We start from the raw sequence: 24,422 nt of genomic DNA on the forward strand, positions 1-24,422 counted from the left end.
AATTGTAATTATCATATTTATTTCACCTTTATAGCTAATTAACACATTGATTTCTAGCAAGTTATTTCATTCTTATTTGTACCGAGTACCAAAAAATCTACATGCAACTAGCTATACTATAACAAACTAAGTGTAATAGCTAAAGAATGTCCAACTTCCTGAATTCCCAAATAGCTTATTATGGTTTCTTTTAGATCTCCTTAGATCCTACAGTTGACTTATCAATAAAAGCATCAAGCTTGTACTGATACAGGTAAAATCCATCAGCAATATGAACTATTCATACAACTCGTAAGGTCTATAGTAGTTTGCACTGCCATCAATACTTCAAAGTCATCAGGCTCGCCCCACGATGCTGTTTGCATCTGTGTAGTAATTTATTTGCAATAGGCCACAAAACCTTTGGGTTATAAGCCCCTGGGTAGGACAAGTTGTATACAGTTTACATAATTCCCATAACAATGTGGTAACAATTGCACAAGCAATGCACTTCAACTGTAGAATACTTTTAGTACAAAGCCTTTTATGTTAATTCTATAATCTCAATCAGCATGTATGAATGTGCGGACTAAATGTACAGTTTCACATCAATGGAAGTACTTCACCTTTCTGTTAAATTGAACAAGCAAAGTCGACAACTTTCTCATGTTGGGAGATCATATTTACTGTTGTGGTGGTGGTGATGATTAAGCTAGACAAGAATGGTAACCAAGGAATTGTTTAGAAGAATAATGAGGTCATCTACTAATTAACCTCATGATCACCATGTGATAAAAACATGTATGGAATCTTGCTGTTTATTGTGAACATGTTTACAATGCTACCTAATACCCACTTCAGGTCCCAGTAAAATAGTGATTTGTAACATGGGATTATGTCTTAATGTTCACATCAATAGACACCATTGTAGTGACTGTACAAATATGGTGAGTCCCAGTTATGAACTATTGATAGATTGTCCCTGACTAACCAACAGCATTGCAAATTATATGAGTGAGTGAAGCTATGCATGCAGGTACAGTTATAATATTAGCAAATCTGGCATTGGCTACAAATTGTCCAAGTCACCATTGGGTGCAGCAAATAGACATCATGGTGCAATTTTAAGGATACAAAGGGAAAGAAATATAGCACTCCAAATACTTATGTGATTAAAACATAACATTTTAACACGTTTGTACACTGTAACAATTTTGCTTTCCAAATATTTAGATACTAAACATTACAGTTCATCTCAACCCTACCATTGGTGTATAACTGTATGAGTTGAGACAGGTATTATACTGCTTCCTCTCAGGTAAGCTAGTAGGTAGGTTCATAGGTCAATTGTGGTAAAGAAAATTACTTAATGGTACAGCACTACGATCTACCTGTATATCCAGTATCTACTAGTACCATTGTACACATTAATAATTATCACTTATTGGGAATAGCTACAACACATACTAATTGGTGGCTTCTGTTATAAGAACAAATCCTTATGATGGCAGCACTAAAAGTGTGTCTGTGTTCTTTCTATTTCCATTAAGGATTAAAATACAAAATGTACATGATTTATCAACTAAAATTAAGGAAGAAAAAATTATTACGTAGTTGCAGCAGTATTACAATAAGTGGGACACAATTTACTGATGATATTAATATTAAAAAAACATCATGGTTTCCCTTGTGCTACAACAGCAACATAAATACGTAGTCACACACAACATTAGAATCTAACCTTGCTCATACATACACTTAGCTCAGTAATCCTCAAAACAATTACCAGGGGCGGATCCAGGGGGGGGGGGGGCTTTGGGGGCTGAAGCCCCCCCCTTCATATTTAGGCTTTACTTGATCAATATGCTGAGTATTATAATGGAATTTTGTCTTAGCATAATTATATGATCACTAATAATACAAATACTCATAAAACCACCTTATAAACATCTTTCCAAGGTATTATCAGTGGATTTATGCTAAAGTTTATTCAACAAGGACCCGGATCAGCATTGGAGGTGTACAAGATCGAGATGCTCTAATAGAGCAGTCAGCTAACTACTCTAATAGAACATTCACTGGAAACATGTAGTTGGTTCTGTTATGGAATTTTTCCAAATCTGCCTGCACCTATACATACAATGAAGTGCACTGGTCTGTTTAAAGGGCTTCATTCATCAACTTGTGTAGTTAATATGTATGGCAATACTTAATTCAGGTACACAATTTCCATTGAAAGTGCTCTCAGATTCAATCTTGTATTGTTCAAATTTCAAAATTTTCCACTTTCAACATTATTATTCTAACATGCACCTATTCAGTGTTGTGCAATTGTGAGAGGGGTGCATCATGTATTTGGTTGTCTGTATCTACCCAAACTTTTCCATTAGCAAAATGCTTCAGAGCTAGTGTAGTGTTGTTTTAGTATGGAGTTTTAGTTATAGTTGTAGCTAGTTTCATCAATAATTTTAGTTTTAGTTATAGTAATCTTTCTTAATTCTTTTTAGTTATTGATTTAGTTATGGTTACTCACCCTTTGATGTTTTAGTTTTAGTTATAGTTACAGTTAAAAACATGAAAACCTTTTAGTTTTAGTTACAGTTTTAGTTATGTACGTCGAAATCTTTTAGTTCTAGTTATAGTTAGAAACATGAAAACCTTTTAGTTTTAGTTATAGTTAAAAACATGAAAACCTTTTAGTTTTAGTTACAGTTTTAGTTATGTACATGAAAATGTTTTAGTTCTAGTTCTAGTTAAAAACTTGAAAACCTTTTAGTTTTAGACACAGTTTTAGTTATGTATCTGAAAACCTTTTAGTTATAGTTTTAGTTGTGCATAAGAAAACCTTGTTTAGCTTTAATAGTAAGCTATATTTTATGTGAATGAAACTCTTGTTATAATTTCAGTACCATTTTTCCAGCTTAGTAATACAAAATCTTTGTATTACAAGACCTGTCAATTTTTTTATAATATAGATTAGTACAACACTTAATACAGTGCATTTGACGCAATCTCTGTCACAGGTATTCCTTATTCTTTCTTAGCAGAACTTCCCTTTCCAAGTTACTATTAGTAAGTCTGTTGCGTTTGCCAGATGTCGATTCCCCACTTGTAGACAAATACTCTTTCAATAGGGGCTGTTGAAGCATGCAGGTATGCATAAATGTAGCCATTAGCTAAAAGCATTAAATTACAGTGACCATTAACAAAAATGGTTAGCATACTATAGGCCATCACTACTACCTAGTACCTACATTACTGAGTTCGTGAATTTTGGTCAAACAGTTTTTATTAGTTATAGATTTAATATAGTAGTATGTACGTAACTATATGATATAGATATTTTAGTTGCATATAGTTTTAGAAGTAGTATCAAATACATTTAACAAGCAGTTACAGTTTCAGTAATAAGATCAACTTGCTATATTGTAAGCAGTTTTAGTTTTAGTAGATTTGATTTTAGTTATAGTTTCAGTGATTATATACGTTTGTTTTAGTTATAGTAATAATATAGATTTGATTTTAGTTGTAGTTATAGTTTCAGTGATTATATACGTTTGTTTTAGTTTTAGTGATTACATACATTTATTTTTAGTTATAGTTTTAGTGATAATATACATTTGTTTTTAGTTATAATTTTAGTTTTAGTTAACTTAAACATATTCACCATACTAAAAGTACTTTTAGTTTTAGTTAGTTAACTGAAACAACACTATTCAGAGCCATACCTATAATCTAAAGGCAGTATATAAAATATCTACGGGCAGAAAATATTATGAATTTTATGTAGAAATGTCTCCAAATTGCAGTATTTTAGCATCTATTTTTCAAAATTTTCCTGGGGGGGGCATGCCCCCAGACCCCCCTAGTTCTAGCATGCTTTGCATGCTGGGAAGTGTACTTCACACACCTCTACCCAAGAAATTAGTACCTTGAGTTAGCCCCCCCCTTTTATAAATCCTAGATCCGCCCGTTAAATTAACTTTGTCAACAATGTACCAACCTTTACAATAAAATGCAGCTACTGTAACACATAGCCAAAAAAAAACTATCAACAGAATAGCTAGCTGCATACTTGCTACTGTATATTAAACCAGACTTGATGCTGTGAAATATCATACACAAGATGTGATTGATATGATAATCATATGGTACGATAGTACTGTATCAGGGGCGTAGCCAGGATTATTTTGAAGGGGGTTCGGATTTGAAGTGGCCGAAATGTCTTAAGGGAAGGCCTGGGTGCTTCCCCTAGACCATGTCTGAACGAAAATGATGCTTACACAAAATGTGCCCTTAGGCAGTAACATTAAAAGGTGTTTGTGCATCTAACTAGCTAAAACCTACACACTGCTGTTTATGCATCTTATAGAAACCATGAACTTATTGTAAAACTAACTAATCTTCACTCCCAGACAGCATACTGACAGCCAACTTCAATTTCCTAGCACACGGAAGCCCTTCACACTCGAGTCCCTTAGTTGGCAATACTTCTTTCCAGCTATATACATTATTCTCGGCCGGTCCTCCTGTTGATGGTCTTTAGACTTGGCTTGTACTCCAATATGTTCGAGACATCACGTGACCACAACATGTAATAAATAAATCAGGTAAATATACATCAACAATTCACAGTTCGTGCTAACCTGACACATGTATAACACGACCACTCAAGTTTAGCAGCTGCTGCCTTAAGCTTGTAATATGTCTCAACCAACCATTGAACAGTCCTTCGCCATTTCACCCGCGCCATTCATCACGTGCCGATTGATCACGTGATGCAATAGATATGATTTGCAGGGTTCAGCATTAATGTGATGTGACCCTCAAGAGTAGTACAGAGGAGCGCCAGTTGGAAAGTAGCTACCGGAGAGCGCCAGTTGGAAAGTAGCTACCGGAGAGCTCCAGGGCTGTAAGATTTGGTATGATTTTTAATTAAAAAAAAATTCTGCTTCTGAAAGGGGGGTTCGTCCGAACCATCCGAACCCCCCCCCTGCCTACGCCCTTGCTGTATAGTGGGGACCACAAAGGAGTAGGTGTGGCCCACGAAATAACATCACCCAAACACCAGCCTCCATTTTCCCTGATGACGATGAAACAGTATTGGCAGTGTTGGGCAAGTTACTTTGTAAAAGTAATTAGTTACATATTACTTGCAACTGAACTATTTAGTTACAGTTACATATTACCCATAAAATAAAGTAACTATAATAATATTACATATTATATTACTTTGTGTCCACAGCCTTAAACTTCCACGTGTGAAACTACCACTTTATCATGTGACATGATTGCGTTGTTGGACAATGCGCAAATCTTGGTTATAAGTAAGAAGCTGGTGAATAAGCTTCATTCAGTAGGCTTCATTACTTCGTTGTGGCTAGGCATTACTCAGAGGCTAACTAACGAGATTAGTAACTTCGTTACTTGTAGTAGTAATATTAGACTCATTACAGTAACTATATTACTTAGGTAACGCGTTACATTTGTAAGTGAAGTAACTTGAGTTATATTACCTGTTTTTATAGCGTATTTCGTTATATTACTTTATTACCACAAAAGTAATAATATTACGTAGCGCGTTACTTATGTAACGCGTTACTCCCAACACTGAGTATTGGTTAGGTACGTAAAACTACGCCCAAACCAGCCTTCAGTTCAACACGAAATGCTTTCAACAAGTTGCTACAAAATTTAAAAATATATATTTAATGGAATTTTCTACCAACTAAGTAACTGACTGATGCCTTCAGACAAGCGTAACTCGATAACGGCTGAGGCTACAGGCTTTATTTTTTCACTGTTCGATTTTGCTTCAGCCTGAGATGTGCCTTTTGGCATACTGCAGTACGTACAATGCATTCTTCAAGGACTTACCAGTGTCCTCCTTTGTGTCCCATTCATCTTGCTGACAACAAAAAGTGTCGGTAGAACATGATGGCTTCCCTTTGTAACAGAAATTGTCCATATTTTTCATAGTGGCTATTTTGATTGCAGAGGTGCTTTTAAAACAGTTCTTGATTTGTACTGCTGTGTAATGGGTTGAACATGGCTGACAATGAAGGATATTTTTTTTTTAAACTTCACAACCAATAAAATACCAAGAACAACAAATTAAAATGGATACTTCACTTTTCAGATAATAATTGATATAACCGGGATGCACAGCACCATTTCTTTCGGTGTGCATGAATTGCAGAGGTGCTTTTTGAACAGTTCTTGATCCGAAATGCTATGAAACAGGTTGAACATAGCTGACAATGAAGCATAATGGATACTTCACTTTTCAGATGATAATTGATATACGGGGCACACGGTGTCATTTCCAGATGCAGTACGTATGCGTGGGTTCACCAGTCATAATAATTATTTACAAAAAGAGTTAACAAACAAGTACACAGAAAAATTTGGAATTTTCAACTAGAGTAGGAACCATACGTAGCACATCGATTCGAGTACAGTTGGGATATAACACTTCTTATTGCTTTATTGTGATTTAATATTGTGCACTACCCAGCTTGTTTCGGTACTTTTTATCGATGTGCTATGGTCCCTACTCTAGTTGAAAATTCCAATTTTTTCTGTGTACATGTGTTGTTATTGTCACACTTTCATATGCATGTTGTCTAAAGAGAACAACTAATACAATGCACATCAGATATGGAATACTTATCCATTATTTTGTGCAGCGTTCATCACAAGAAATCAACACCATGCAGATAACCCAATCAAATGTATAACTTTTGTAGCATTATTGAAAGTTAAGTGAAAGCCAGTAAGTTGAAATAGGAAACAGTAAGACACTAGTAGAGCTTTCATTGGTCAACAGTATTGCCTGGTGTAGCTACAATAGTGTAGGATGTTACCTTATATGGAACATACTAAATGTGTATATAAGGAGGAGTGCTATGCACACAGTTCATCATTAATCAGAGAATAAGCTACTCGACAATGAAACTGCTTCTTCTACTAACAAGTTTGGCTACTGCTCTACTGCTAGCTACAGCAATAGTAAGTCAATTGTTCTTATACTAGTCACCATAATAATCACATTGTTATGTTATTCTCTATAGGATAATCCTACTCATCTATCATGTGGTAATTGTACATACAGTACATTCAGAGGAAACCCTGGACTACCAGGACCACAGGTACACACTACACTAGCTATTACATGTTATGTGTAGTGATGTGCCTCCTCTGTCACCACCACTACTGTAGGGTCCTAAAGGTTATCCGGGTGATGATGGTCCTCGTGGTAGGTCAGGTCAACCAGGTACTAATGGAGCTTATGGACCAAAGGGAGATGATGGTGACCAAGGTTATCCTGGACCCTGCGGTCCTAAAGGAGAATGTCTTCTCACTGGTGGACAGCCTGGCCCTCGAGGGGAAATGGGAGAACCAGGACATAAGGTGTTGTAATGGAAACATCACTTTAGCAAAATTTAGTCAACATCTTATCATTGTCATCTTAGGGTGTTACTGGATACAAAGGAGTTCATGGTCCCAAAGGTTACCAAGGAGAAAAGGTAACTACCACCTTAATATTATTTAATGAATTGGTTGATCTCTTGTAGGGAAAATGTTGCCTGCATGCACCACCTGGATATCCCGTAAGTAGTACCAATTGCATAACAATCATTAACTATAGCTGCAAGTGACATTACATAGGCTGCTATTATCTAGCTTTTTCTATACTATTTAATACAGGGTATCCCTGGTGATGAGGGTCCTTGTGGTGAACCTGGAATGACAGGAGATCCAGTGAGTGAATTTAAATATAGAAAAAATATCCATAAGTGGTCATAATACAGGGTCCACGTGGTCCCAAAGGACAGAAAGGAAGTACCAAGGGACTTTGGAAGGTATTCTAGTGTAATGATCATTGTCGGTGTTCCCATCTTAAAGTTGTAAGCAACGCATAGCTACAATGGCAACTGTCAATTTGAAGTCTTTGTTTGCTGTGATGATCTTTATTTATCATATGCATATCAGAAAACAATTTGATAATCTGGTAAACTATCTTGGACTTCAGCTACAGTCATGTTGTAAGGTAGGTATGGATGATACAAAATGGTTGACAGAGACATAGTGATGAATACATTTACTCTAATAGCTGGACATCATGTCACATCAACAAAGAGAGCAACACGTGATGTAGATAGTGGTACATCATCACAATACAATTGTCCTAAACAAGGCACAGTGAGTTCTTCAATATTACAACAATCACACAATTGTTCATTATCTTAATCATGCATAATATATTTAGTTTGTTCATGGAGAACATGGACCTGAAGGACCACATGGACTAAAGGTATGTAGCACATATATGGTCATCGGGACTATACATGAAACCATAAGACCTCTTATTAATAGATTAATAATGATTTTATACTATTACTATACAATAGGGAGAGATGGGTGATGATGGTAGTCAGGGACCTAAAGGATACAATGGAGTACATGGAAAACATGGAGCTGCTGGTAAACCTGGAGATCAGGGACCACCTGGACCTTATGGGCCTAAGGGATATCCTGGAGAGCTCCAACAATGTCAACAATGTACAGATATTCCTGCAGTTAAAGGAGAGAAAGGATACCAAGGTGAAACTGGTGACAAGGGACATCCAGGTTACAGGGGACCTCAGGGACCTCCTGGAGATGATGCTCAATGTCTCGTTGGTAGACCAGGGATAAAGGGAATACATGGTCCAGCTGGAAAAAATGGATTAAAGGGAGATATTGGTCCTGTTGGATATCCTGGCCTTCCAGGAGTTCAGGGTAACCTTGACAATGCCAAACGTGTAGAAGAACTACTTGAATACATTGCCATCTTTCGCTCATCATTCTATCAGTGTTGTTTTGGACAAGACTATGACTCACATCTTAAAAGAGCAATTGATACTGTAAATTTTGAAGTGAGAGAACAACGTGATGTTGGAACTGCCAATGATGACAACACAACATGCAAATACTATGTGGATTATGAAAGTGGTAGTCCTTGTAATCATTACTTCTCCTCACATATTGTCCATTCAAGAAAGGACCAACGAGATATGCAGGTCCACCAGGACCCAGAGGAGACCCCGGTAACCAAGGTTATCCTGGACCTGATGGACATGATGGACAAGATGGCAAACCTGGTCTTAAAGGTCAAAAGGGTAAGAGGGGACCACCAGGACCACCAGGACCTCCTGGAGTTGACACCTATAAAAAATGTCCTACACAAGGACCTAAAGGACAGAAGGGAGTACCTGGTGAAAAGGGAGACAAGGGTCCTCGTGGTGATGTTGGTTATCCTGGTGCTAAAGGAAAAGCTTGTCCACCTTCTGTTGGCCCTGATGGAGTACCAGGTGTACCCGGTTATCCTGGAGTGAATGGAGAGAAGGGAGTGAGAGGAGCACATGGACCACAAGGAGGAAGAGGAGAACCAGGTGATGATGACATCACTCAAGAGGAGTTGGATGAGTACAAGTTACGACTAGACCAACTGGCAAATATTGTAGCCACGAGGAGCTGCTGCTACAATCCTAACCACTAGCTAGGGCATCATTACTGAACTAACTATATTATTTATGACTATGTATGTATTTTCACATATAAAAATGTTGATTAACAACATTGGTACAATGACATACACACTTATTACGTGTATGACGTATGCTTGCATCCTTGTTTATATTACTAATATTACTATTAAGATTATAGCTTCATTAACCGCCAAAGGCTTTCAGGCTCATGTTTTAACTAAAGGTTTATGCAGCAAGTTTTTAAAATTAATTGTGGATATACTAATGGCTTCAAGTCACATACACTTGACTGCTTCTCACTCCTATATACTCACATTGCCATTTACCTTATTCTGAAATGACTGACTTAAACCACATATAAGCAGAAGAGGGTTTTTCAGTTGAACCTTGTAATATGATCTATAGTTTATTTCATAGAAAGTTTCTCCATATAGCAGGCTATAGATCACCATAGTTTAATGCAGTGCTGGGTGTGCCATGTACATAATAGCTATCCAGACAAACACTTTTATGTTAACTTTTTGCTTATAGTTATAGGGTTACAAGTACAGTTAAGAATCAAATTAAAGTTGATAAAGGAACAGATAATGCATTACTGAATACTTATAAAATGTACAAGCACTCTGCTGAAATTAATGAACACATTTCTAATATTTTAATGCACTGATTAATACAAATGATGTTACGTAGTTCTTAGTTTATTGTTTCTTTGTAAGAAGATTTTAAGCGCACATCACACTACAATTACGTAGCTAGAATGATAATTCCAACAAGAACACTAAGTTTCATCATACCCAAGTACCAGTGATCTATCATGAATATTTCATTTAGAAGCTATGCTTTTTAAGTGCTCACTTGCGTATTATGATATTACATCATTTATGTAAATAGTGAAGTCTCTTACAACTGGTCTGTTCACAGGTGGACAATGTATGCTGGTAGTTGTGATGTCAATTCCATCGTGATTGTTCAATATTCCTATATGTATGTCCAGCTAACAAATAAACGTGCAATCCTTCAAAGAGTAGGCCGGGACCCGCCGATTATGCTGGCATAATTATGAGCATAATAGGTGCCTGAAAGCATTGAGCATAATGCTAGCATAATAGGTAGAATATTTGTGTAATAGTATGAATTTTTACTTACAAAATAGGTGTCACAGAGAGATCGATATACTCTAATAGAACAGTCAGTAACTCTAATAGAACAATCATATAGCTGACTGTTCTATTAGAAAATATCGATCTTTTCTGTGATATGCATTTTGACTTATTATTTATCCATAAACTGGCAGAGCATGAGAACTGAGGCATAAATAATTGAGCATAATTTGAGCATAATGGGTAAGTATTGAGCATAAATTTAAGCATAATAGGTAAATTTTTGAGCAGTGCAGCATAGCATAATAGGTAAAATTATGAGCATAATCGGCGGGTCCCTATCAAAGAGACCAGATAAAGTGACTATGTAAATACTTAATGTCTGAGTACTGAGGGCCATACACCATTGATTTGAGCCAAAGAAAAGCAGTTAATGTCATGTGGAAAAAAGTGGAAAGTTTGTATGTATATAACTACTTCTTATGAAGAGATGAAAAGGTTTAGTACCTGTACGTTTTCTCACACACAGTGAAAAAAAAATCTTGATAAAAGGTACTTGAAACCAGATTATTAGGCCCATATTTTCTACATAGGTTTTAAATTTCACTAATTACGTGCTATAGAGTTAGAACTGTTGGGACCAAGGTTGGGACTAATATTTTACTAAGTGATGATGAATTGAAGCTCTTTCATGTTCTGTAAATTTTTCATAAATTAATCCATCTGTGGAAAATTAGTAATTATCATTTCATAATGATACGTATGTCTTGATCTTGGCCATGACCTTGTTTCAGTATGTCTTGCTCCATACCTCGTATTTCAAAAACATTGCAATGGCAGATGGAGTATCTGTGTTGCAATTTCTTAACCAACTTCAGTCCCTCTATCCACTCTTAGACTAGCTACACTATGTATAGAATTTACAATTTACATAATGAGTTGTTCATATTGAAATGGTGAAGTTAAAGCTTGTAACATCACATTACATAAAATATTAGTGATGTAGCTATTACTAATAGTTACTCTGCCTATTATAAAAGTGCTGAATTAATGGAATCACTATTAGCATGTGATTAATGTATTGTATATATAAGGTCCTCTTGCAGGAAGTAAAAATCTGCAGGTTTTGGTGTATATGATGACATATTTCAGAATTAATTTTGCACTAAATTTTTATAAAACAGTTTCCAGCACTGCCACTGCTGCCAGTTTACCTCTCAATCCAATCATAATGGTGATATGATCAGTATTTAGTACAAAAATAATGTCATATATAGTAAATTTTCTTGTTCATTGAAGCTGTTGTCTTAACAAAATGTGTAGTTGTAGACCACTAGCTGCCTGAAATGATAACAAACATTATGGGTCACTTATCAGCATATTTAAAGTAGCATACTACAGTAGCTACGTATATGTTTGGTCACTAAAATTTTAATAAGAATACCTCCTTAATTTGGCTATATATATATAAGTGATACCCATTAGCTAGTATAGCCACAATGCATGCAGAAAGTATTAGCAAGATCCTTTATATTAGTGGGGGATATTATAACATAAATCACTTAATTCTATTGTTAAGATGCACCGAGTACATATAACAAGGTATAGTTATATACATATATATACTAACATATTATAATGCCAAGCTGGTTTATAGTACAACTTTATGCAGGCTGAAGGGCCAGGTGTCCTACAGACCTTCAGCACTTGTGCTGTAAAGCCTTAATAAATAAAAATAAAATAGTGCAGTATATCGGCTCTACCTTATTACACTTGGTGTAACACATAATTAAGGTATTTCATTTTCTGTTAAAGTACATAACTGAAGCACAAGCAGAGCTGACAACATTCTCAAGAACTATATAATGTGGAATAAGCCATATATGTCCAATGTTGTGGTGGTGAGACAAGTTTACACAATAAAATGACAACCAGAAGTTGTTTTGAAGAATTTGAAGTCATTTGTTAATTAATCGAACCTCGTGATAATCATGCACGAGATTATAGATGCATGTGTGTATAGCTACAGAGATTAAATTGATCTACTAAGTATTAACTTAAAATAAATTGAAAGCAAAAATTACAATCAATATTTAGTTACGTATTAGTGAAATGGCAGTTATGCACATTAGCTACAATATGGAACTAGCTATTGTTCGTAATACATGTATTGTGCATGAGTTAATATGCAATGTTGATACACACAGACAGACACAGTATTGCATAAGCGATTGTACATCTATAAATTTGATCTATAGTCAGCGAACCTGCAACATCATGGTACCATCCCTATTTCCATGGTAGTTTATATGTGCCATTATACTATTTTCTGACCTTGTCAACTATTGTCCTGATATCAGGTGCCCACATTAACACACTCCACTGTATTATGAGTCCTATTCTGGAATATTACAAAGTGGTGCTAGGATGTCCCTGACTAACAGGATTGCATATATAATTAGCAAATTATTGCATGCACTTAGTTACATAAAATCAAAATCATATAACTTGTTATCAGGTGCAACAAATATAGGTAGCTACATGTCATGGCACAATTGTGAGGATAAATGGACTGAAATTACTTTCTTCTCATGTGTTAATACAATACATATTAGCTACCTTTGTAGTTGAAAATTCAAGCCATGTATATGTCTGGCTGAAATTAAGGAAAAGAAATATGTAATTAAAACATTACATTTTATATTACAACTTTCACACTATAGAATGCATGAACACAATAATTACACTTCTCAATTAAATAGCCAAACATTATGATGTTGAACTCAACCCTATAGCATATGTAAGTATAAAATTCTATTCTTGATAGTAAAGACGGTTTATATGTATAGTTAACCTGCAGTGCTTCCTGTCAAGTGTATATAAAGGTCAATAGGGACAACATGATTGCTTTATGGCAGTACCCCTGATCTTATCTGTACCTGTTTACTGTCAGTTGTAAACATTAATAATTATCACTTATTGGACACAGCTACAACACATCAGTTGTGGCTTTTGTTATAAGAAAACATCCTTATGATTTAAGTATGTGACAACACTAGTAGTGCATGGTCACTCACTAAGACCTCAACTCTGAATACGGGATATATTTACAGGAAAGTAAACATTACGAAGAACTATACAGTTAGATGTGTTGCTGTTTACTAACAACAAACCATGTACCCACATGCACAAAACCATATAACATCAGTTTAAAAGTTAAATACTAAGGATCTGCTTGTTATTGATCTAAATAATTCATGGGCACACCGACATACAATTTGGACACGCAGTATAATTACATCAATATCTGACAATATTACAGCTGGCACAAAGTTATCTTTGACTGCATGCCAAAAAAGAATTTAGATTAAAGGTAGTACACAATTGTTGGGTAGTGATACATATTCTTACCTTCTACCGCTATAATTTTCAGTAATTAATGATTTATTTGCAATAGGCCAGGTAAACCCTTCAGTTATGATAAACCCCTGGGTAAACCCCTGGGTACTGAGTACAGGTTGTACAGATTACATACTTAATGTGGCAACAATTGCACAAGCAATCCTGCAACTATGGAGAATACTTTTAGTACAAAGCCTTTTTATGTTAATTAGTCATAAGACTATAATCTCAGACCAACCAATCAGCATGTATGAATGTGCAGACTAAATGAACAGTTTCATATCAATGGAGGTGTTTCACCTTTCTGTTAAAGTGGACAGGCAAATTTGACAAGTTTCTCATGTTGTAAGAAGATCATATTCATTGTTGTGGCAGTGATGATAGACAAGAATGGTAACCAGGAAGTTGTTTAGAAAAATAACGAGCTCATCTGCTAATTAATTTCATCATCACCATGTGATAAAAGATATGTACTATGGGTGTTTGGTGTGTTATTGTGGACATGTTTACGATGCTATGTAATACCCACTACAGGTCCCAATAATATAGTGATGTGCATGGGATCACCCAAATTAAATGTGTCTTAATTTTCCATTGCATAATCAGTTATATGTCCCAATGATGCTGCTTTGTGGTTCAAATTTGTCCACTATGTTGTCTTGCATTTTAAGTGTCCACATCAATAAACACCACTGTACAAATACAGTGAGTCCCAGTCTGGACAGGGGCGGATCTAGGATTTATGAAAAGGGGGCTAACTCAAGGTACTAATCTCTTGGGTGGAGGTGTGCAAAGCACACTTCCCTTTGCATGCTGCAACTAGGGGGGTCTGGGGGCATGCCCCCCAGGAAAATATTGAAAAATAGATGCTAAAATACTGCGATTTGGAGACATTTCCACATAAAATTCATAATATTTGCCTGTAGATATTTTATATACTGCATGCCTTTAGATTATAGGTATGGCTCTCTGAAGCATTTTGCTAATGGAAAAGTTTGGGTAGGTACAGACAACCAAGTACATGATGCACCCTCTCACAAATGCACAACACTGAATAGGTGCATGTTAGAATAATAATGTTGAAAGTGGAAAATTTTGAAATTTGAACAATACAAGATTGAATCTGAGAGCATTTTCAATGGATATTGTGTACCTGAATTAAGTATTGCTATACATATTAACTACACAAGTAGATGAATGAAGCCTTTAAACAGACCAATGCACTTCATTGTATGTATAGGTGCAGGCAGATTTTGAAAAATTCCATAACAGAACCAACTACATGTTTCCAGTGAATGTTCTATTAGAGTAGTTAGCTGACTGCTCTATTAGAGTATCTCGATCTTGTACACCTCCAATGCTGATCCGGGTCCTTGTTGCATAAAGTTTAGCATAAATCCACTGATAATACCTTGGAAAGATGTTTATAAGGTGGTTTTATGAGTATTTGTAGTATTAGTGATCATATAATTATGCTAAGACAAAATTTCATTATAATCCCCAGCATATACCAAGTAAAGCCTAAATATGAAGAGCGGGGGGCCTCCAGCCCCCAAAGCCTCCCCCCTGGATCCGCCCCTGCTGGAATATTATGAACTAATGATAGATTGTCCCTGACTAACAGCAATGCAAATTATATGAGTGTGTGTAATTATGCAGGTACAGAAATATATATTTGCAACTCATTGGCTGCAAATTGTCCAAGTCACCATAGAGTATAGCAACAGTTGGTGCGAGTTGAAGAATAAAAATCTATATTGTTTAAGTACACTAATTCAAGCCATACGTTTGTTATTGTACAAGCTGATTGAGGAAAAAAATAAGGCTTTCCAAGTGCTTATGTGATCAAAACATAACATTATTTAACACTATATACAATGTTTATACACTGTGATAATTTTGTTTTTTAGTTGCCAAACATTAAAGTTCACCTTTGAATGCTATCCCACTAGAGATCTGTGAGAAGGCTTAAAGCCTGTGAATACAGGGAGTCAGAAACATGTAACTGAAATGTGAAGAATGCAGAACTTGAGCCTCGCATTGGTAGAATTCTGTTATAAGTACATAGGCCAAGTAAGTAAGTAAATAGGTACTGTAGTAGGTTCATAGGTCATTTGTGTTAAAGAAGATTACTTAATGATATTTTATGATCTGCAGCTAGATTACAGCACCTGCATGAATATCCAGTATCTAATAGTACTGTTGTACACATTAATAATTATCACTTACTGATTGGACACAACTACAACACACCAGTTGGTGGCTTTTGTTATAAGAACACATCCTTATGATGTCAGCTGTAAGAGTGTTCTTCTCTATTTTCATTTACAATTTAAAATACAAAATATACTTTAATTAAAATGATTTATAAAAATAGATATGTATGCATGGCAGTAACAACATAAACACACAAACAGCATTGGAATAATTCTTAAATCTAACCTGGCTCATACACGTAGCTCAGTAACCATCAAAATAATTATTGATGTTAAATTATTTTTATCAACAATGTATATACACAACCTTTACAAATTTCATGAAACTTGAACAGAATAGCTAGCTACTATACAGTAGCTAGTGTATAGTAAACCAGATTACTTGTTGATTTGAAATATACTACATAAGATGTGTAATAATGTTGTTATCATCACAATTTCATATGTTGTGTAAAGAGAACAACAAATACAATGTACTTCAGATATGGAATACTATATGTACGTATATCAATTAGTCAAATGTATAACTTTTATAAAAATAATTGAAAGTAAAGTAGCATACGACATATGTATAAAAATTTCACAGTATAAAGTGGTAACCAATAAGAGGAAAATAGGAACTAGTAACACACTAGTAGAGTTTCCATTGGTCAACAGAGTTATCTGGTGTAACTAAAATAGTGTGGGATGTTACCTTATATGGAACATGCTAAATGTGTATATAAGGAGTAGTGCTATGCACAAAGTTCATCATTAATCAGAGAATAAGCTACTCAACAATGAAACTGCTTCTTCTACTGACAAGTTTGGCTACTACTCTACTACTAGCTACAGCAATAGTAAGTCAATTGTTCTTACACTAGTCACCATAATGATCACATTGTTATGTTATTCTCTATAGGATAATCCTACTCACCCATCATGTGGTAATTGTACATACAGTACATTCAGAGGAAACCCTGGACTACCAGGACCACAGGTACACACTACACTAGCTATTACATGTTATGTGTAGTCATGTGTCTCCTCTGTCACCACCACTACTGTAGGGTCCTAAAGGTTATTCGGGTGATGATGGACCTCGTGGTAGGTCAGGTCAACCAGGTACTAATGGAGCTTATGGACCAAAGGGAGATGATGGTCCACAAGGTTATCTTGGGCCCCGTGGTCCTAAAGGAGAATGTTTTCTCAATGATGTACAACCTGGCCCTCGAGGGGAAATGGGAGAACCAGGGAATAAGGTATTGCACTGCAAACAGCACTTTAGCGAAATTAATGGCATCCTATCATTGTTATCTTAGGGTGTTACTGGATACAAGGGAGTTCATGGTCCTAAAGGATACCAAGGAGAGAAGGTAACTACCACCCTAATAATGTTAAACCTGCTTAATGAACTAGTGATCTCTTGTAGGGAAAATGTTGCCTACATGCACCACCTGGATATCCTGTAAGTAGTACCAATTGCATAACAATCATTAACTATAACAGCAAGTGACATTACATGGTCTGCTATACAGGGTATCCCTGGTGATGAGGGTCCTTGTGGTGAGCCTGGAATGACAGGAGATCCAGTGAGTGAATCTACCATAAGTATACTAAAAATATCCATATGTGGTCATAATACAGGGTCCACATGGTCCCAAGGGACAGAAAGGAAGTACTAAGGGACTTTGGAAGGTATGCTAGTGTAGTGATCATTGTCACTGTTAAATTCCTGAAGTTGTAAGCAATGCATTTATTGGCAACTGCCAATTTGAAGTCTTTGTCTGTTGTGATGATCTTTATTGATTATAAATTATGCAGATCAGAAAACAATTTGATAATCTGGTAAACTATCTTGGACTTCAGCTACAGTCATGTTGTAAGGCAGGTATGGATGATACAAAATGGTTGACAGAGAATCAGTTTTGACTACCTCTATCCTGTATAATAGCTGGACATCATGTTGCATCAACAAAGAGAGCAACACGTGATACAGACACTGGTACATCATCACAATACAATTGTCCTAAACAAGGCACAGTGAGTTCTTCGCTATAACAACAACCGCACAATTGTTCATCATCTTCATCATAACATTTTAGTTTGTACAAGGAGAACATGGGCCCGAAGGACCACAAGGACCAAAGGTATGTGAACAGGTAGCACGTGTATATATATATATACAGACATAATACAATCAATACACAATAACCAGTGACTATATGCAACCTCTTATTAGTACACCAATAGTATGTAGACATCATACTATTACTACAATAGGGAGAGATGGGTGATGATGGTAGTCAGGGACCTAAAGGATACAATGGAGTACCTGGAAAACATGGAGCTGCTGGTAAACCTAGAGATCAGGGACCACCAGGACCTTATGGACCTAAGGGATATCCTGGAGAGCTCCAACAATGTCAAAAATGTACAGAAATTCCTGCAGTTAAAGGAGAGAAAGGATACCAAGGTGAAACTGGTGACAAGGGACATCCAGGTTACAGGGGACCTCAGGGACCTCCTGGAGATGATGCTCAATGCCTTGTTGGTAGACCAGGAACCAAAGGAATACGTGGTCCAGCCGGAAAAGATGGATTAAAGGGAGATATTGGTCCTGTTGGATATCCCGGCCTTCCAGGAGTTCAGGGTAACCTCGACAATGCCAAACGTGTAGAAGAACTACTTGAATACATTGCCACCTTTCGCTCATCATTCTATCAGTGTTGTTTTGGACAAGACTACGACTCACATCTTAAAAGAGCAATTGATGCCATTAACTTTGAAGTGAGGGAACAACGTGATGTTGGAACTACCAATGATGACAACACAACATGCAAATACTATGTGGATTATGAAGGTGGCAGTCCTTGCAGTCATTACTTTACATATTGTCCATTCAAGAAAGGAAAAATGGGATATGCTGGTCCACCAGGACCCAGAGGAGACCCTGGTAACCAAGGTTATCCTGGACCAGATGGGCACAATGGACAAGATGGTGAACCTGGTCCTAAGGGTCAAAAGGGTAAGAGGGGACCACCAGGACCACAAGGACCTCCTGGAGATGACACCTATAAAAAATGTCCTACACAAGGACCTAAAGGACAGAAGGGAGTGCCTGGTGAAAAGGGAGACAAGGGTCCTCGTGGTGATGTTGGTTATCCTGGTGCTAAAGGAGAAGCTTGTCCACTTTCTGTTGGTCCTGATGGAGTACCAGGCATACCTGGTTATCCAGGAGTGAATGGAGAGAAGGGAATGAGAGGAGCACATGGACCACAAGGAGAAAGAGGAGAACCAGGTGATGATGACATCACTCAAGAACAGTTGGATGAGTACAAGTTACGACTAGACCAACTGGCAAGTATTGTAGCCACAAGGAGCTGCTGCTACAATCCTACCCACTAGAACTTTATCACTGACTTGTATATTTTACTCATTTAAAGTTGTGTAACAATGTACAAAAATGAACAATATACTAAACACAAGTGTATTTAATAGTGCATTGGTAGGCTAATGGTAGCTATTATGAAGTAGCCTATAACCAGTACGTAAATAAACAATACTGCAGCAATAAAATTATTTGAAGTGTTCATACTCCAACTACTAATCTTTAACATGATTGTGTAAATTTTGTTGAGTTAGTGAAGTGGTCATGAGTGATGCAATCTCAGAAGTATCAAAACTATGCAACATGATGGGTTTTTACAAATTGATGGAGTCCTGTGAATGTTTAGTTTTGGGAAAATATGTCACAACAGTCAGTAGTATTGCAACATATTATTACACTGGCAACAGCATTTACAAAGCTGTATTCCTCAAACCTCCCTAATAGAGCAATCAATGAACAACACAAAGATAATCTCTCTAGTATCAAAATTATAAATTTGAAGAACTAAAATTAATGTTGAATGGAAATTCTGACAATAGTTGGGTATTGTTTATGTGTCAGAGTCTGGTCATACAACTCTACTATTGCTTGAGACATGAGTCAGTGTTCTGGTTGGCATCACCATGCTATATAGTTCTACTTCTAGCACATAATTTAGTGAATGTGCATTTTTAATTTTCGTCCTTTTATTGGTCATTATAATCATGCATCCTGGTCAGTTGGTTCTATCTAGGCCTCAGTTAAATATGCTCAAAATGCTTTCAGGAATTTTACATAATTATGCTCTTCAGTGTTCCCATTATGCTCCTAGGTTAGCAACATTTCTTATGATTATCTTGGAACATTTTAATCAGTGAATGCTCTATTAGAATATTTCATTACAAAGTGACTGTTCTATAAGAGAGTATTAGTTGCAGTTTCCACTGACTGCTCTTTTAGGGCGTATCAATGTGTTTTTATGGAATTAAGCTCCAAAAAGTTTGCACTTAATATGTTAGCTAGCATCATGCTGGCATAGCACTCTAGCCTATCATTATGCTAGTATATTTGACACAGGCCAAGTTCTATCTGAAATGTCACATTGTGATCAAGGGTGTGCATAAAGGAGCTTAGTATATATAGTGCATAAATATTAAAAATGTTGTGTATGACCATGCATGATTATAGTCTCGCGTTGCCAGACCTTATTTCTCCGCATGGCGCTTATCGATTGGAAATTATAAGCGCCGTGCGAAGAAGTAGGCTCTGGCAACGCGAGACTAGCATGATTACAGTCGAAACGCAACCGTCAAAAAATACGCTTTATTACGCGTATTTAGTTGCACAGCTTGTTTTCCCGCGAAGAAACAAGCGCTTCTTCCGGTAGAACACCGTCTGACTACAAGCGCTTGTAGCTGCCAGATGCAATGCTCTTTCCTGTTTGCACTGGGGGTCACGCAACAACAGGTCCTAGTCTCTCCCACAGCAACCAAATTCGACAGGTGCAGAAAGTTAGCAACGAGCTACAAAGCACTGAACTAAGTTGGTGAGTAATGGCAAGGTGGTTTTGAGGTGTGGGTACAATTTGTTTCAAGCCATATTAGTGTTGCTAATTAATTTGCACAACTAGACAAAAGCCCAAACTTGATAATTATGTTGTAAAAAGTTGTGCACTTTGGCTGCTGTTTACACATACAGTAAGATGACAAATAGCATTTTTGCACACTTTAAATCAACAATTTCTAAAACAATTATCTGGTGGAGACTTCCTGTGCCAGAATACTGCTGCCACTACTCCGAGTTGACCAGAGATGAAAGTTTGTACCATCAAATTCAGCAATAACTTGAAACTGCTTGGGGTACAGCCATCTTCAAGGACTCCATTCTTACTGTGTCCAGGGTAAATCCCGCATAATACTGCTCCTGTCGTGGAAATACACAGAGGCCTGGTCATCCATTACAGTCCTAATCCTGTAATAGTTTCAAAGTACATCAAAGATACAACTGGATGTACTAGCCGTTAGAATGTAGTATTATTAAATGTGAGGTAAATTGATCAAAAGAAAAAAAAATCACACTAAAATCTATTGAGGAATGGATAGCTAGCCACAAAGAGAGCTCACAATACCGACCAACTTACCAAGGCCACTTTCATCTATCCAAGTCATTGTTATTTCAGAAGGGCCTTCTAATTCCAAAACGGAGTTATCATGGTACGACACTGCATCTGGTACAATCAGTTTGTTCTGGCAGCTTTTACAAACCAAGGTTAGCTGTACAGTACAAACGCCACAAGTACACATGGGTACAATACAGTTTCTTACAGCAGTAATGAAAAAAACTTTCGTGACATTTCCCACATACATACATACATGCTACAAAAGTACATTTCACACCATCAAAATCCAGCAAATATAATTCTCAGCGAATTCAGAGTTTAGAAGACAACAACGCCCATCATACTAAATCAGGGGGTGCTAACAGGAACAAAAGTTTGTAAAGCAGAGACTCATAAAAGAGATACCACACGACAAGAAAAATTGATGAATCTACATTTCAGTAGCTTTGGTAAATTAAATGTCCTCAAAAATCAAGAAATTGTAGATCTAAACATACTTTTAAAGGTATTTATAATTTAAAATTTCCTGCCTTATGGTAATCATCCATTTCGAGTAACTATCAGTGATTACAAATTCAAAACTTCAAGGAGTTATTTGTATTATTATATTATATATATACAGTGGAACCTCTCTTAACAAACGCCCCGAATTAAGGACACATAATAGAAAAACCTCCCTAATAAGGACAAAAACTTGGTCCCAACAGGTCTGTTTAATACATTTTTTTACCTCTGAAGAGGAAAACCTCTATATTACAGCAAAAAAGTGGCCAAAAATCCTAGGTCCCAAAATGTCCGTAATAGGGAGGTTACACTGTAGTAGCTCCGTGCAATTATGTACAGTGGTAAAGCACCATTGTAAAACACATTAAAAATGCAACTACAGCTGGTCTAAATAAAGACTGTAAAACAATTCAGGTTACCGTGGGACAATATTTAAGTCCACATAACATACAGCAATGTTCTAACTTGCCAATATTTGCTGTAAGCAATGGGAAGCCCTTACCATTGGATGTGAAATCACAAGTTGCTGAATCCAGTTGCACTGCAAGAGTCTGACCTAGTAGAAGAGGTTGTAACTGATGATTTATTTTTAATATGTACACCACTGTGTGAAACTAAGATAGCAGTAATGGTTATTATTTTGAAACTACTGTAACACGAAATTTTGTGGGATAAAGAGATTGTATGGATTTTGCAGGCATCTTATCTACAAAATTTTATCATAGATAATGTAGGGAGATGTCTTTCCCATAGTTTTATGTACAGGCAATCCTTGTTACGAGTCCAGACTATCTCACAAACTCAACTTTGTTTCTTCATGAATTATCTTGTTAGTTTCCTTATCACTTTTACATTGGGTGAGTGTTATCACATCATGGTGGTATACAGCCAGTTTGTTTCAAACTTCATCGTTATGCATGGTTCCGCAGGTATAGCACCAATATTTTTTTTGTGGCACTATTTCTAAGCACCAAGACAAGATATGAGAATTTTTTCAGTATCAACTACATGATTAAAGATTTATATGAAGATTATATTTGTGTAAACTGAGGCTGATACCGTTGACTACTGAACCCGTAACGGAGATTGTCCATAATGATGTCACTGTTGCGAATCTTTACTTGTACTTGATTTTAGTCCACGTACAAAAGGTGTGGAACAACTGAGACATTTTCACAATTGAGAGATCTATATCTGAACTACAAAAATTTCTTTCAAAAAAGTTACTTTTACATTTTGGCAATCCACAAAAGTTGTTTAACACCTTATGGCACTGTGGTGTATGGTTTATTGTGTATAACAAGATACTGAATAACAACCTCTTCTATATTAACGGAGTACAAATTCGTTTCACAAATGTATACAGTTTCATACAGCTACTACACGTGCTCCATACAAACTTTATCACTTTCGTTGACTCAGATTTTGTGCACTCTTTTTCGTTTATCCACAGCAAAGTGAAATCGGGAGTAGTAAAATTCTTGTTCAGTTCTAACACTGAAATACTCCCAGCCCACACGTTTCAAGATTAAATAATCGGCATAATTATCTTCATAAATCATCTCTTCAACTGCTTTTATTCGAAAATCTGCCAGAAATTTACTGGTTGAACGCCATTTCTCTCGTCCGCGTGGCCTGTCGAAAACGCCATTTTGAACTTCTTGTAAATTGCGCGTGCAACTAAAATCGCCCGTTTTTTGACGGTTGCGTTTCGACTGAGTAGGTCCAGAATTGTTTTTTTGATTAACAAAACACACAATACAAAAGACAAGCTTGCACAAGATACTGTCCAAATACAAAAAACATAACTACATGACAAAATATAACACACAATACTAAACAAGTTAACCACAAAAACATCAGTACTGATACAATTAAAAATTACAAGAATGTTTTAAGCAGCAGGGTGAAATGAAGGATGGCTTGCAATTCCCAAGATATTTGTTCCAAACAAAACAAACATGCACAAAATAATATTGTGTAATGTTGATTGTAAAAGGTGACAGGATGAGAGTAAAGATATTGGCTACATGTAGATTGAACTGGTATGACATAAGGTCACAAACAATTCTTATAATACACATCATGGGAAATAGACCAAGAATGGATGATTGGGTCCTAGCAACTACCACCAGCCCACTGACAAGTTCACATCTTTCAAAGTCATATACCAGATATTGTTACTATATAACATGAACTGTACAAAGTAGGAATTGTTGT

The 24,422-nt window shown here is 36.3% G+C and overlaps 2 protein-coding genes and 1 long non-coding RNA gene across 4 annotated transcripts; 2 read left to right on the forward strand and 1 right to left on the reverse strand.

Moving 5' to 3' along the window:
* Window positions 1-6,897: 6,897 nt before the first annotated feature.
* Window positions 6,898-8,530, forward strand: LOC136264641 (collagen alpha-1(XXIII) chain-like). The gene is made up of 10 exons (XM_066059417.1): window positions 6,898-6,990; window positions 7,053-7,130; window positions 7,201-7,392; window positions 7,455-7,508; window positions 7,557-7,592; window positions 7,690-7,743; window positions 7,794-8,032; window positions 8,096-8,184; window positions 8,252-8,296; window positions 8,394-8,530. The coding sequence occupies exons 1-7, from the start codon at window positions 6,931-6,933 to the stop codon at window positions 7,851-7,853; spliced, it is 534 nt and encodes a 177-aa protein (XP_065915489.1). The 5' UTR covers window positions 6,898-6,930; the 3' UTR covers window positions 7,854-8,032; window positions 8,096-8,184; window positions 8,252-8,296; window positions 8,394-8,530.
* LOC136264765 (collagen alpha-1(I) chain-like) lies at window positions 8,053-19,692 on the forward strand. Its single transcript, XM_066059535.1, has 17 exons — window positions 8,053-8,184; window positions 8,252-8,296; window positions 8,394-8,976; window positions 9,018-9,522; window positions 10,044-10,124; window positions 10,434-10,536; window positions 16,977-17,069; window positions 17,132-17,209; window positions 17,280-17,471; window positions 17,532-17,585; window positions 17,642-17,677; window positions 17,748-17,801; window positions 17,857-17,907; window positions 18,034-18,100; window positions 18,164-18,252; window positions 18,315-18,359; window positions 18,493-19,692. Exons 1-17 carry the CDS (start codon window positions 8,053-8,055, stop codon window positions 19,615-19,617), a joined length of 3,333 nt encoding a protein of 1,110 aa, XP_065915607.1. The 3' UTR covers window positions 19,618-19,692.
* Window positions 19,693-21,277: 1,585 nt separating this feature from the next.
* On the reverse strand, window positions 21,278-24,174 carry LOC136264643 (uncharacterized). 2 transcript variants are annotated; one of them, XR_010705257.1, is made up of 4 exons: window positions 23,603-24,174; window positions 22,705-22,758; window positions 21,720-21,852; window positions 21,278-21,550 (listed from the first exon to the last, which is right to left on the reverse strand). It is a non-coding gene; the product is annotated as an uncharacterized lncRNA (long non-coding RNA). The 2 variants fall into 2 exon arrangements; XR_010705256.1 differs by having other exon boundaries at window positions 22,705-23,944.
* Between the last annotated feature and the right edge of the window lie 248 nt (window positions 24,175-24,422).

This window comes from Dysidea avara, chromosome 8 (assembly GCF_963678975.1).
Source record: "Dysidea avara chromosome 8, odDysAvar1.4, whole genome shotgun sequence".
In the NCBI taxonomy this organism is placed as follows: domain Eukaryota; kingdom Metazoa; phylum Porifera; class Demospongiae; order Dictyoceratida; family Dysideidae; genus Dysidea; species Dysidea avara.